Here is a 15,698-nt window from a genome sequence, read left to right as displayed (position 1 = left end):
CAAAGGTTTTAGGCACTAGATGTGAAGTGAGGATGCTTTCAAAAATAATACCATATCAATTAACTTCAATGAAAGTTCAGTAAACAGAAGAAACCTATCAATATTTGGCGTGAGCACACTTTGCCTTTAAAACAGCACCACTCCTCGGTACACCTGTACACAGCCTTTCACAGTACTTGGCAGGTAGGTTGTTCCAAGTATCGTGGAGAACTTTCCACAGTTCTTCTGTGGATTTAGACTGTCTCCGTTGTTCTTGTCTCTTCATATAATCCCAGACTGACTTGATGATGTTAAGATCAGGACTCTGTGGGAGCCATACAATCTGTTGCAGGACTCCTTGTTCTTCTGATCATTGAATATAGTGACTTTATGACTCTGGCTTTATGCCGCAGAATGAATTTGGGATCAATCAGTGCCTTCCTGACGGTATTGCATTATGGATAAAAATCTAAACATCTGAAGTGCCCTAACACTTTTGCACAGTACTGTATATCATATATTATTTGTTGTGACCTGTCTGACTTGTGTCTATTTTGTTACTTGTCATTGTTCATAGGTGACCAAACAACCTTTGGGTATTAATAAAGTTATTTAAAGGAGACCACCTTTCTGTGTCCAAATAGAAAGTGAATCCCCACAATGTAACTGTGTGAAAACAGACTTTTGTCCCCACAACATCAATATACAACCACAATACACAACCACAGCTTCACAGAGCGCCAACAAAGGGTTAATGTCGTCATCTTGAGTGATGCACTAAGCAGCCAATCAGAGGCCTTTTTCTATAGAAGGCCACTACGTTGTTTTCGGGAAAGGGGACGAGTTGTCAGGAAGAGTTAGTGAAGAGAAGGGGGGACTACGTCTCGGCTTAAGCCATCACACATCGAGAAATTTGAAGGAATTAACCAAACCTTTCTTCGCTATTGGATACTGGATATTTTTTTTTGTTTTATCTTGGAAGTTTTGGCATCAAACTAGCCGACGAACGACATTCAAAATCCTTGTCGAGAGGAGCTCCAACTTGGTCGAAGCGTCAAATGCACTAACCGAAACGGAAGTAACTTGCCAGCTGTCTGGCTAAGCTTGCTAGGTGAGTAAATGACCGTTCGTGAATTGTTCCTCTCGAAAACAATTGCTCTCTTTTTCGGTTACACAGAAATACAGCCACGTGTTTGCCATATTTCTCCGTTGTTGGCAAGTCGGGTACGTTAATATCCAGCTAGTTGTTTGCTTTGACCAGCCAACAAACGGGCTAACAAGCTAATGTCAACCACCGAGAGACGGTTACAGTAGTAAGCCCTCCATCAATGTTCGCTACCACATTACAGACAGAAAGATAGATGTTGTGACGATGTTAAGTGTAATGAAAATTTAATCGTAAGAAGACAATAGAATTACTGTGTACAGGGTGAGGCCAAAATAGTAAGCATTTTATTATATGATGCAATCTAACACACCAACGCATTCACAAACTAAGCTTTAATGGTTTGACACCATCCCAAGATAAAAAAAAACTAGGTTATAAATTTCGGTTTCAAGGGTGTTATATTGGATTGAATCTTCTAACTTTGTCCATGTTAATATGACAAACTCTCAGTACTTCTGTTTGGAGACATGAAAGTGGACAAAACGAAATCCTTAAATGAAGTAGTCAGCTGTTTACATTCTTTCATTTTACTAACAGCGTGTGGAAGAAAACAGAAATCTATTCCTCATTTTGCCACAGGGACCCTGCTCCAACTTAATAAAGATGGTTTTAAGTGAAACGGTTAGGTTTTATTATTATTATGTTAATTTGAAAATATAAACACTTTAACAAAACAAAAAAATGATGTTTGTAGTGTTTCATCATACGTGTCACTGTTATATCCGCCAACTGCAATTGGAGCCGTAAAATTAGTCTATTAATTGATTAGTTGATTGACAGAAAAGTGGCAACGTTTTTGACAATCTATGAATAGTTTTTCAAGCAAAAATAGCAAAAAAATTCACTATTTTCTCAAAAGTAAGCACAGTTAATGTTTTTCTAACTCTGAATATATTTGATTAGTTGGATTGTTGGGCATTTGATGATGTCAAACTTGTAATAAGCCTCTTTCATCATTTTCTAACAAACCAGGAACTAATTGAGAAAATAAGCATTAATCGATTAACAATGATCATCATATCAATATCATGACCGTTTTAATCAATATGAGTAGTTGATAATGAAAATAATCATCATGCTTAAGCCCTACCTAGATATGCCAATATTACAAACGTCATACCAGTAAACGGTAAGCTTGACAAAAGTATGTTCTTCCTCTTGAGCCCAAAACACAGGCACGCACACACAGGCACGCACACACAGGCACACACACAGGCACACACACAGGCACACACACACTGTTAGATTTTGAATGTTTAAAGCACTTAAACCAGTTATGTTTTAATCAGCATTTTACTGACTTGTATTTCTTATATGAAGTGTAATTTTTCACCCAGACGTAAGGTGTAGCTAATGTAAAATTATTTAAAGGAAATTGACATCTGAAATACTAAATGTTGAGCATAAATGATAATGAAACTGGAATACAGATGCAAATACAGATGAGTAATCAGATTTTTTTTTTTTTTTTTTGTATTTAGATGTAGGCTAGAGATCAGAAATGAATATTCTTAGTAGTTTGATCCTCCTAATTTTCAAGCTTGGCTCATTTTAGTTGAAGAAAAGAAATAGGGCCACCCTTTGGTCCTCGCTGTGATAACCTGATATTTAACATCAAAGAGCACTAGATTATCATTTACTTAACGTTTTCTTGTAATAACCAAGTGAACTATGGTTTTGTTTTACAAGCCTATTGTCTTCCCACTGTATTGTCATTTCAGACCCAGGTTTTGCGTCTTTCAACAACTGAGACATAGTGTGGTCATGTTTAGTCATATTTTGCTGAATTCTAATGAAAATTATAACATGAAATATTTTTTTTTTAATCTCCTGTCCATGCATGCCATGTGTTGAATTTAAGCAAGAAGTGCCCCCTTCCCAATGTAGAATTAAGTTTATGAAATTTTAAATTGAAAGTGAATATTGAATTGACATTTTCTACTTGGATTATTTTGTAAGGAGATTGAAAATCAGGGGTAAGTAACCATCTAACTAAACAGCTAAATATTTAATAACCACTTTCACTCATTAGTTACTATTTTTCTGCTTTAAATTCTGTTAATCAGTCAACATTCTTATTTCAGTGTTAATACTATACAGTAAAGTTAAGTATGAAATGTTTATTGATTAAGTTATTGAAGTTGATTGTTTGCTGTGCTGGAGAGCCCATTTAATGAACATCATAAAGAAACTTTTGGCAGCTTTCTCTTCACTTTCCTTGTGACCAACTGACAGAGGTTATATCAATATGTCAGTAAGGAAGTGATTATGAATAAACACACTCTACGTCAAAATGCTTATCTGGGGGCTGAATCCTGAAAAACATACAGAAAATGAGAAAAGATGACACACTGATGACATTATTGATTAATGCACATGCATGTTTCAGTTGGCATGTTTCTCCAGTGTGCCCATGAGCAACAGTGTTGCAACCAAGAAAGCAAGATGTTTTATAACGATAATTAAGTACAACAATAGCCTATATATTTTATATTATTATATTGTATATACTGTATATGTAAACCTTGTGTCCTGGTTTTTAGAAACCTGGATAAGGTCTTATCCTGTTTTTTTTTTTAGAAACCTGGATATGCTACCTGGAGTACTCCTAATAGAAACTAGCATAGTGCAGCTTATCCAGGTTTCTGAGCATTCTGTGTCGCTGGACAAATGAGAGGCTGAGCAAAAATAATGATTCAAATAATTTGTTTGTGCATATTAGCTTCCAATTTACTTGGGTCATAGCTAGTGGTGCAACGGATCGTAGTTGATACGTGATCCGTACGGATCACCCCCCACGGTTCGTGAACCGCAAAATTTAATGTGAACAAACTGCTGTAAGTACAAGTCATGGACAGACAGCGTGTCGCTAACAGGGATTTTGAAGAGCAACGACCAAACCAGCATCTAACGGGTCCGAGGTGACATCTGCAGGTATTTTTACGTGCTGTTTAATGTGCTGCTGCTGATCAGCTAATTAGCTAGCAAGCTAACTGACGTTACCGATGCGCAATTGAGCATTGAATATTTTATATATTTTAAGATTTTATTTAAACATTGGACATTTTGAATGTTGTTTTCATTTAAGACCAAGGGCAAGAGTTCCTTGCTGTAAGTGTTTTATAGAATATATGGAAAACAAAGTTTTATTTGTCCCCGCCCCGCCCCCCTTTTTTTGCTGATCCGAAAAATGATCCGATCTGTGACTCAAATCCGTGATACGATCCGAGTTTTGTGATCCGTCGCACTCCTAGTCATAGCTTATACAAATTGTTAATGATTTATGTAAACAATTTATTAATGAGAATGTAATTGGGCATAAGCTTTGTCTAGCTTGCGGATATACTCCACAATGAGCTGTTCTTACAGTCAGATGGATTTCAAATAGGGCTGGGCGATGCTTGGAGTGACTTAATGCGCAAGGCAGTTGAGCAAGAATAATAAAATACCTTCACCACTTGCAAGGCTGTCATCAATTATGCATACTGATGCAATGCCTGTCCGGAATGGGCCAATTTCTCATCATTTCTCGAGAACTGCGCGCATATATATATATATATATATATATATATATATATATATATATATATATATATATATATATATATATTTGTATGTGTTTGTTATGTTTTCTCCTGTGTGCGCACGTTATTTGTGTGTGTGTCCCGCTCAGCCAGTCAGAGCCCAGAAGCCCCATCCCACTGTAATGTGACTGTGTATATATCACTCCCGTTGCTACACCTCTCATAACTGGATAATATTCAATTCAATTCAATTCAGTTTTATTTATATAGTGCCAAATCGCAACAGAAGTTCTCAGGGCACGTTTCACATAGAGCAGGTCTAGACAGTACTCTTTATTTTACAGAGACCCAATATTCCCCCATGAGAAAACACTTGGTAGAGGAAAAACTCCCCTTTTAACAGGAAGAAACCTCAAGCAGAACCAGGCTCTAGATGGGCGGCCATCTGCCTTGACTGGTTGGGTTGAGAGAGAAAGAGGGAGGGGCAGAGTGGAGAGATAGACACAGAGAAGCACAATAACAACAATTATAACAATAACGATAATAATAACATGACTAATAATAATAATAGCAGGCATGCCTGTCAGGACCACGGGGGTCCCCCGAAGCTACGGTCTATGGAAGCCCACCAACCATGACTAATAATAATACCCCATCAACACAAAATTGAAAAAAAAATGAAAGCTCAGATCAATGTCAATCAAAGTATTTTTCACAGTCTGTCTGTGTCATAGATGTGATGTGTGTGAAATTACGAGCCAGAGCCGGCTAGCAACCTTGAGTCTGGAAATGTCTGGAGTCACAACAGTCTTGTGAACTGCAGCAAGTGCGCATATATTGTCATTCACACCACAGTTTATGGGATCATCAGCATTACTTTTTGACTAAAAGCAACCTTTCTTTGCATGTTGTAATAACTCTATATTCATGATATAGACCATTTACAATGGCGCAAAATCAAATATCTTGATTAATCTAATTAGTTCAATATATCGCCAAGCCCTAATTTAAATACATTTTCAAATTGTCATGAGTTCCAATAATCAGCTATAATACAGAAAACACAACAATTTTGAGAATTGCTGTTATGTCACTCTTTTGTTTTCTTTGTTTCTGCATGACACATTGTTGTTCACTTTAGCAGTCACTGTATGGAAAAAAACTAATTGACCTGACTCAATTAACACTTACCTGGTTAAAAAGGACTAGTTCGTAAGACTTGATGTTCGACCAAAAAAAAAAAAAAAAGAGCTGGTATCATCGTTCCAAATGGCCAGACTCGAAGATGCAGTAGAAAGCCGGTTGTCATGGAGAGGAGTGAGATATGGTAATGGTTTGTGTTATGGTTTATGTTTGGGAATAATGTCGCACATTTTCGGATACTTTCTCCTATAAGACAACATGAAAAGACATAAGATAAGTGCCAGAAGTAGTTGTGTAACAAATGAAAACAGAGAACTAAAGACAGAAGTTTAGACACTGTGTATTTTGTCTGGCCAATCATTGTGTGAAATGGGTTATAAATGTCGGATTATTGGCTTGTGAAATTGTCGTTCACAGTCCTCCTCTAAGTGACAACAGGCGTGTTTCGAAATTATAGTGGAGAACTGAAACGATTAGATGATCAATCAATTAATTGATCAGAAAAACATTAATTAGCATCACATTTGATAATTAGTTGAATCGTTTAAGTCTGTTTTTTTTAAGAAGAAATTATCTGGTTCCAGCTTCATTACGGGCATATTTCACTATGTCCTGACATATTATAGACATATAACATTATCATTTTCAGAAATTTTCAGATTAATTGATAATGAAAAAAGTTGTTTGTTACAGCCTTTATGCAGCATTTCCTACTGCCTCCTAGTGGAGGCAGTATTGACCAGAGGTGGTCTGTCAGAGCCCTCACTGCAGACCACTTTTTAGAGGTGTAATTTTTAGTTAATAAAATATCACAAATTAGTAATTATAATGTTATTGTTAAAATAATAAATAGTAAGTTATTATTTATTCTCAATGCTTGAATTTGCTGGTGTGAGACATATGGCCTAATTTCTATCTTAAAAAAATTCTTTCCTTTGTTGTTGGCTGATTGTTGAGCAACATGAGCGAACATCTAGGCCATCGGGTTGGCAGTTCCGCTAATGCCTTACTGGGAGAAATAACGAGGTTTGCATAGTTTCAGCTTGTTAAGCAAGTGTGAACAGGTGCCGGAAGCATTTTTTTGATGGACTTATTTTATGTGGGATTAATGAAATGATTTGCATGTTGTTTCGATTTTAGTTGCTTTTGTTGGGTTTGTTTTGTGTGTGTGTGTGTGTGTGAATAGGAGGGTCATCAATCTGACCATTGAAGGCCCAGTGCGAGACCCCACAGTCCACTACTGTTGTATACTTATTTGAATCTCCTACACAACTGTCAGAATTGACTGTCATTATTTGTCTTTAAGCTGCTGCAAGGTCTCATTTTTTGTTTGTGAGAAATAATAGTGTCATTTTAACTTTTTCAAAAGAAAGGCATGCAGACAAGGCAGAGTGATGTCACCAACGGGGGGGAGGGGAAAACCATCATCTTTTTCAGCTAAAATGGCCTTGAAAATGTGGTGTAATGATTGCAAAACTCTAGCAAGGGAAGTGCTGGCATCTGATTAGTGCTACCAGTCTCAAGCAGTCCCAACCATGTTATTTGTTTAAAGATAGCTTTATTAAGATCAAACCAAATATAGTACAGATATTTTTGTGTTTAATAGTAGTACAATAATAGTACAAATTACACCTATAAGCGACATTCAAAAGTGTGAAGTTGAATTCAGATAGGAAGCGGAAGAATGTGGTAAATTGACACACTGAGTGATTAACTCACTAAAAAAAAAATCTGACCGATGACTCAATGAAAATCTCTTCTCAAGAAATTCAGCTGTAGCGAATGAGAATCATGAGCAATGATGACTGTTCAATGATGGCCCACTTTCCAGGGGAGGAGGCAGGAGGTCACAGGATTTAAAAAAAAAAGAGAGAAATTTTAAGAGCTAGTATTGGCTGTTTTAACTTAACTGTGTAAAACAGATTTAACAGGAGTTATGACAAGATAGAACAGACAATCACAAAAAATGGTGAACAATGACTCATCATGACTCATCAAGTTGTCAGTCCCTGTAACTCGGGGACTAGAGTTCAGTCTTCGAGTTTCTAAAAAAAGGTTCTTGTTCCCCTGGGAAAGTTCCTGTCGTGGAAATGTCCTATATTTAGGTTACTGGACTTAGGATCACTTTCTCTTTCTCTCTGTGTACCCAACTTAGAATTTGAATCAGATTTGGCTGTTCACTATGAAGATTTGACTATTTGTTCTTTTTTTTTTTCATATGAACTATCAGGCAATCAGAGAATCCATTGGCATGAGTTTCAGTGATGATTTTGATTACATTAACATAGTCAAATGCAGCACAGTCAATGGAACATATTTTTGAGCATTTAAAAATCAATAAAAGAGAGCTCCATATGATGAAAGATTTGAATTACGGCCTATTTGAAATGCTGACACATAACGGCGGGCTACCATATGGATGATGGAATAATAAGACAGGCAGCACACATGTATTTCTGTTTAAATCAAGCTCTTATAGCCTATCTTTTTTAATTTCACTTTAAAGGTATACTATGCAGGGTTTGTTGGTTGGTGTTTGTAAACACAACATTCAAAGGTGGCCCCTCCTCCCCAACTCAGAGAGAGAGAGAGAGAGCAGCCTTGGTCAAGTGAGATAGAGAGTGAATGAAGATAGGTAGCGGAGGTAGTCAGAACAGAGCTGTGAATCCGATCGATGAAATGTTATTTTGTGATTATTTCACGGCAGGGTTCTGAAAGGCCTGAAAGAGTATCTCACTTCTGTATGAGTGGTGAAAAGTGGGCGTGTCATAATGAATCTTAGCTCTGTGCCGTTAAGAGTTGAAGATTGATTGATGGGTGGATGTCATGATATTATTGGTTGAAATAGGTTAGTTCAAGCCTAAGTAAGCACACGGAAGAAAACACGATTGGATTTTGATATAAGAAATTGATTTTTTTTTGTATTTTTTTGGCATATATTGTTAAATAGTGCACAGTATGACCATGAATGTGATCTAAAACGGTTACCAGGGCATTTTTCATTTAATTTTAGTTTTAAACATAAAATAAATAAATGTTAAGCGTAGACGAATAAATAATCAAATTAAACATTTGCAAGTGACCGGGCAGTGATGGCAGCAGCTTTCAGTGGGTTCAGGATGGAGTAGCATCCTTACCTTGAGCTGCTTACTCACCAGGGTGGCACGGGGGGGATCGGAGGGTGGGAGCTATACTTTTGTAAAAACGCCAAACCACCATCATGGGCCGGGACGGAGTTATTTATGGTTAATGCCATATGAGTGGCGCCACTCACTTGTGCGTTCCCCGCATGGGACATGTGGCTAAAATGTCAGTGACATTCTTATGTAAACAAACACGCATGCAAACACAAATGGGCAATATTTAGGTCAGCAAACATGATACTGTTGATAATTACGTTATCATAAAATAAGTCGATAACGTGTTTATGGTGATAGGCTTATAGACGGTGATGAAAGACTCATGGCTGCTGTGGACGTGCTGTTTTTGCTGTTGGTCTTGACAGTTAGGCGACAGTGATGACGCTCAAATTCCTTGCTGCTCCTACACAGCAATGATCTGTCTCAAACTCCTGTTTAGATGTCATCATCTTAGCTCAAAGGCTGACGTAATTTCACCTGCACTGGGGGTTTAGTGAGGCATCACTGTATTGTGTGTGCGTCTGTGTGTCGGGGCTCTGCGCGGTATAAATATGAGTCATCAGACTACTGAACACTGAACTCAGAATCTGCTGTTTATGGAGCTCACCACACAATCACACAAAGACAAAGTGTCATTAACCAAAGGGGGGATCAGGCAAACATTATAATGGGCTTACTCTGATGAACTTGATATCAGAAGCTATTGTTTTTTAAACTTGGCATAAGACATAAGCTAATATTATGAATGTTAGCCTACTTAATGGCAGTTTATTGTAAAACAAGGTATATGAAGTTTGGTTTAACTTTCCACTGACCATCACAATACAGCAAGTTATGGGTAAGAAAATTTTAAATAAGGTTAAATGATGTAAATTTTAATTCTAAAATTTGGCCCTCTGGTGCAACAACTGTTTTCCATCACTGCTGTTTCCCAAGTGTGTATGTTCTCACCTGTATTGTCTATCCTAAAATTAATTGAATAGAAAGCTTACTTTGAAGTACACAACATACAAGCCAAAATTGCTTCATACAGAAACTATGACTTTAAATAAAATGTTTAATGTAACATTCCCTCTCTCCTCATTTCTCTTTGTCACTTATTTTATCCAGTGTCTGAATGCCAACTCTGTGGGTGATGGAGTTGAGCAGGCAACTCTGTGGGAAGATGAGGAGATCCAGCAAGAGGGCCCCACTCTCCTCCTCTCCCACTTCCTCTTGGGGCCTGGAGATCCACTTTTACACACCGGATGTACACCAGCTGGAGTACTTCAGAGGCTGCTACACTGTAGAGCAGCTCTGTGTGGATGCTGCCAAGAAATGCTGTGAGTGACTGATCTATTGGCTACTTGGCAAAACCAAGTATTGCCTTGTCTACTGAAAGATTTACTGTTAATTGCTAATAATGTAGTGAGTGTGTTGTAGAATTTACTGTGAATATATTGTGTGGCAAGTAGGTGCTCAATCACTTGAAAATACACAATCACCAGCTTTACATCTTAGATCCCCACTCCTCAGTGACATTTCAGTGGTTTATTCGAGGTTTACTGTTACACGTGTTGGGCTCTATTATGGACACACTCATTCACACCATTAATAGATGCTGTCTGTCGCTTTTTGGCTTGGCAAAGTAGTGATGTTTACAGAAAATTCTTTCCATCAACATAGAGAGACAAACATTTAGCCTAAACAAAAGGAGAGGAGCAGCTGTGAGGAGAGATGGTAAATGACGGGAACTACTGCAAAAACATGGCTAAAATACAAGAACAAGCTTTTAGAGCTGGCTTAAAACATTGGCAAACGAGCCTGATTACAACTATTGCAGGGCTGGCTATTTGGTGATACAGTGTACCTGATAATAAAACCCTGGGTAATTTGTAGGCCTAATTCCTGCGATGATGGCACAGTGATCTTAGGCAAAAATACCAATGATTGGTACATGTAAGAATCTTTTGAAAAACATTGGTATATTTCAGTATGTATTTCGTATCTCAAACATGAATGTTTATAATAGTTTGCCTATTTGTCTCCCCTACCAACCACCCTGACAGGCAATCAGCTATCTTTGGGTTGTCTTGTTCTGTAACACTTAAGATGATGGGCAAAATCATTTAAGTTGTTTTGAGTGTGGTAATTCGTCAGCCCTTGTGGCTATAAAGTTAAGTGGCTCTGGTCCTGCCCTTTTCCTTCAACCCTTTATGATTAACTTTATGAAATCCTACAGTGCAGAGTAACTGTTAATGAATAACTTCAATGAGGGATAAATCTATACAAATAATCCTGCACTCTCTCATAGAAGGACGTCTCTCTGTCTGTTAAAATAATTGATTGCAAATATAGATGAGTAATTATTACAGATGTACCTCTAAGTGCTATCACTTAGCTAACAGTCAACACGTGAACTAAAATGCATTAGAGTCCAAACAAGATGAACATCATGTTGAAATCAGAGTATCCCTTTAACCATATCATCATAGCAGATGACATCACTGCAAATCAGTTGTAACCATAGTTCAAAACCCATAAATCAGTTACTGTAAACTAGAGTAAGTGCCACTCCCAGGGCTCTTAAAGGATGTGTTCCTCTTTATACCCAACCATTAGTGATTTGAATTGACCAACTGATGTGCACTCTAGTTAGCCTGGCTGAACTGAAAATCGTTTCTCTTATTTCTTTTCAGGCATTTGAGAGCTTTATACATTAAACACATACATTTGCAATTGTTTTGTAAAACCATTCACAAGTAAAGAAACATACCGAATAACCAAGTGAGACTGATATGTTTGAGATTGTTTGCTGTTGCTCTTAAATCCTTTGTTTGGACAAAGGCTACAGCTAAAGAAAAAGATTGGTCAGAATATTGATCTTTTTTCCTCTTTTCTCTTCCCTCTCAGCAATCTCTCCTTTGTGCCATAACCTATTCTCCCTGTACAATGAGACGACAGGCATGTGGTATCCGCCCAACTACGAGTTCAAGATCACAGATGAGACCAGTATCAAGTTGCACTATCGCATGAGGTAAGCTTGACATCACAGCAGAAGCTGACTACATTGGAGTTGAATATCGTAATTTTCTAGCTGCCATTTATCTCCATGAAATTATTTCTTAAATTTAAACAAACTGTTTTTCCTGATTTAACCACAACCAAATTTGAAGTATAGTCTTCAAGATAATGGAAATATTATTGGGGGAAAAAAGGTGAGGGTGTAGAATAAGAGCAATTTAAAGACCTATATGGAACGCAAAGTAGTGATTCCGGGGCCTCTTTCTGGAGCCACATAGACTGGTATGCCTTGTCCTGGCAAGGCTAGGTCTATACAAAGGGAGCCCAGTTAAGCCCCTACACCCAATGCGCAAGATTAGTTGTATGGATCTGTGCATTCCCAAATGGGCAGCAGGCAAAGGTAGGTGTTTGCCATGTTTATCATGTTTATGATGTTTACGATTGAGATGTCTTGTTCTGTAACACTTAAAATGATGGGCAAAATCGTTTGTCATTTTAATATGGTAATTTCTCAGCCCCTGTGGCTATAAATATAAGCATCTTCTTTACGCTTTATGATTAACTTTATGACAGTCTGCTGGTCTGCTGCTAACTGTTAGTGGATAAATTCAGTCAGGGAAAAAATGAAGGTATAGGCTAAATATTATCCTACACTCTCTCATAGAAGAACTTCTCGTCGTCTGTTAAAATAATTGATTTCAAATCCTGATGAACACTTATTACAGATACCTCTGTTATTATTCAGCTAACCGTTTGCTGTCTAACTGTTATGCTTATCCCTGGCTATAAAAACTGGCTCCTGGATCTGGATGTCTTGTGGGGAAGGAGCAAGGGACAGAAAAATCCTAAACAAACTATGTTCTATAGTAAACTACATTCCATCGAGAGCCATCAGCCTGCAGGCCACCCCTGAAGTAGATACACTTAGGTTTACCACTACACAAAGCACAGGCTCTGGAGTCAAATGCCCAGATAGGGACAGGACTGATTCCTAGTTTGGAGCTTTCCAAGGTGAGAGGACCTAGTATACTCATTGACCCTTGTAGCTTTTTTCAAGTAAAGGAACTTAACGACCCGTGATCTGGAGCTTCCCCTAGCCTAGGTTCTGCCTTGTTTACCCACTGTATTTTACAAGGAGGGTAGTCCTGAAGATGGTACTCTGTGGGGCTCCATAGTTCTGCTAAGGGACTTAAATGGTCATGTGGGTGAGTTGCGGAGCGTTCAGGAGAAATGGCCTGCCTGAGCTTTTGGTTTGGTGATCTCAGGATTACATCTTTTCTTTTCGCCAGTGATATAGTTCTTTGACTTCCAGTGCACGCTGGGGCTTGAACACAAACTGGGATTAGACTCAGTACCCCCAAGTCTGAAGCCATGATACTCTGCTGGAAAACTGTAGATTGTCCCTTTTGGGTCGGATTAGGTTGCTGAAGGAGTTAGTAGTATCTCGCAGTCATTTCAATAAGGATAACATGGCGTGTGCGTTAGACAAGCTTATTTATGCGCCACTGGTAGTGATATGACAGTTTGTAACAAACTGTTGTGTTGAGGGAGTTAAGCCTGAAGGCAAAACTTTTGCTTTACTAATCAATCTACATTCCAACCCACATCTTTGATTCAGGAGCTTTGGGGAAGTGAGATCAGGGATTCAAGCAGTTGAAATATGTTTGCTTGAAGCGCTCTTTGTTTGTGTGGAAAGGATCCAGTTTGGATCGGGATGCATCCTGTAGGCCTCCCTTTTAAAGCATTTGGTGTTGTGTCCAAATTGGAGGAGACCATTGGACAGACCCAAAATACACTGAAGGGATTATATATAGCCCACCTGTCCTGGTAACACCCCAGGATTCTCCAGAAGAAGCTGGAAGACTTGGCAACGATAGATGCAAGAGTCACCCCGTTTATCCTGCTGCCATCACATGTACATGTACCATATTACACCACAATTGGTGTAAAATAAATGGAACACTTTGAGTGTTGGATATATTTTGTCTAGAAACTAAAAAGTGAAATAAACAAAGCTACTTTTTTGTTTCAAGGATGAATACCCACATCCATCACCCATCCACAAGTCCTGGGTATTCAAGTAGTTTTCATGTTTTACAAAACACAACATTCTGGGGTAGTGGCAGCCATCTAAAATAGAAACATACTGGTGAAAAAGATTGTCAGGATACTTATGGATGTGAGATTAAGTGAGACAGTCATAACTGTCAGTTTATGTTAGTTTTAAAGGTTGCAAATATTGCCTAAGGGAAGTGACTGATGCAATGCTGAAGCATGTCATTGCCACATGTATAGAACACTAGATGTGCTGCTGACAGAAGAACTTGATTGCATACAACTTCATAACACTGCTAAAAACAAGCTGCTGAATAATGCGGATGTGTGTTGTGGATCAGCAGTGGCTCTGTTCATATAAAATCAGGACATGGCAAATGCCAATGGGTGGCTTGGCAAGCTGAGGCACATTCCAAGTTCCCAACGGTTTACTTGTTAGATCTTGATTTTCACTTTGGCTTAATAAGAATATGGAGATGGGAAAACAGCCAAAGATATCTCGAAAATGTTTGGAATTCAACAAAACATGGAGGTCAACAGTACATCAAAAAGAGGTGTTTTAAACCTTTGGTCATAAGCAAATATTTTCTCAGAATAGGCTTGAATATTAGGAATTCATATAGAAAGCAGTGAGTCACTGACATCTTACACCCTTAACAGATGCCAAGAGTAGAGTCTAATTATCTATATGACCCAGTGATAGGGTACTAACTTACTCATTTTACTGATGGTTTGAGGGGGGAAAATAGTTTTATGAGGCAGGCCAGCAATGTCATATACCAGACAGGATAACTTTGAACAGAATCCCTCTGCAGGGAAACCACTCTACAAGTTAGGTGGCATGTCATTCAAAGAGGGGAAAGAAGATTACTGTTGTGTCAATTGCACTTCCTCTTTCCCTTTAACCTGTTTTGACAATAGCTAGTGAAGAGAAAAGCCAGTGTGCATAGAAACTAATTGTGGCATGTGTTGTGTGCTTGTGTGCATGTTTTGTTTTGCCGCAGTCTGCTTTGCGTACTGTAGTGCAGTCTTCCAGACAAGCAGGGTATTGTGGTCAAGTCTCAATATACACACAGTTAGCATAAACAAATGTTACACACACACACACACACACACACGCGCACACACACACACACACACACACACACACAGCAATAAAAGCTCCACTAGTATTTCTATCATGTCAAAAATGAATAATTAAAAGAAAAAGACTATACTGCTATGTTTGCAGCTTTATGAGACTGCAATGCTTTGAGCTAAATGCTAACATCAGCCTGCTAACATGCTCACAGTGACAATGCTAACATCCTGATGTTTAGCAGGTATAATGTTTACCATGTTCATCATCTTAGTTTAGTGTGTTAGCATCCCAACATATGCTCAATTGCACTTAATACAAAGGATAACTGAAAATGATGATGATTGATGATGATGATGATGGGAATGTCATTAGTTTTGCAGGTATTTGTTAATAAACCAAATGATATATCATCTGGGAGCCATGTATGTATGTACAACATTTTGTACCAATCCAAATTTTATTTCACTGTGTTCACAAGTGAACATTTTGAACAGCTTCAGAGTTCCTCTTTGGCTAATAACATTTTATCAGTCTATCACCAGTACATGTGCGCCCATTAGTTGCTGATTTTTATGTTCCTTTTTTTCATCCAATGTGGTTTGCCA

The 15,698-nt window shown here is 38.1% G+C and overlaps 1 protein-coding gene across 1 annotated transcript in view; it reads left to right on the top strand.

The window, feature by feature from the left end:
• The first annotated feature begins 815 nt into the window (after window positions 1-815).
• The window catches only part of jak1 (Janus kinase 1), a 40,970-nt gene continuing 26,087 nt past the window's right edge, over window positions 816-15,698 (top strand). The window contains exons 1-3 of the mRNA XM_044360626.1: window positions 816-1,090; window positions 10,065-10,276; window positions 11,847-11,970. Coding sequence (XP_044216561.1) covers window positions 10,072-10,276; window positions 11,847-11,970 — 329 coding nt within the window. The 5' untranslated portion in view covers window positions 816-1,090; window positions 10,065-10,071. The remainder of the gene's footprint in view (window positions 1,091-10,064; window positions 10,277-11,846; window positions 11,971-15,698) is intronic.

Source organism: Thunnus albacares, chromosome 9, assembly GCF_914725855.1.
Source record: "Thunnus albacares chromosome 9, fThuAlb1.1, whole genome shotgun sequence".
Taxonomy (NCBI): Eukaryota; Metazoa; Chordata; class Actinopteri; order Scombriformes; family Scombridae; genus Thunnus; species Thunnus albacares.
Note: the sequence above shows the minus strand (reverse complement) of the source record. Positions and strands in the feature narration are given on the sequence as shown.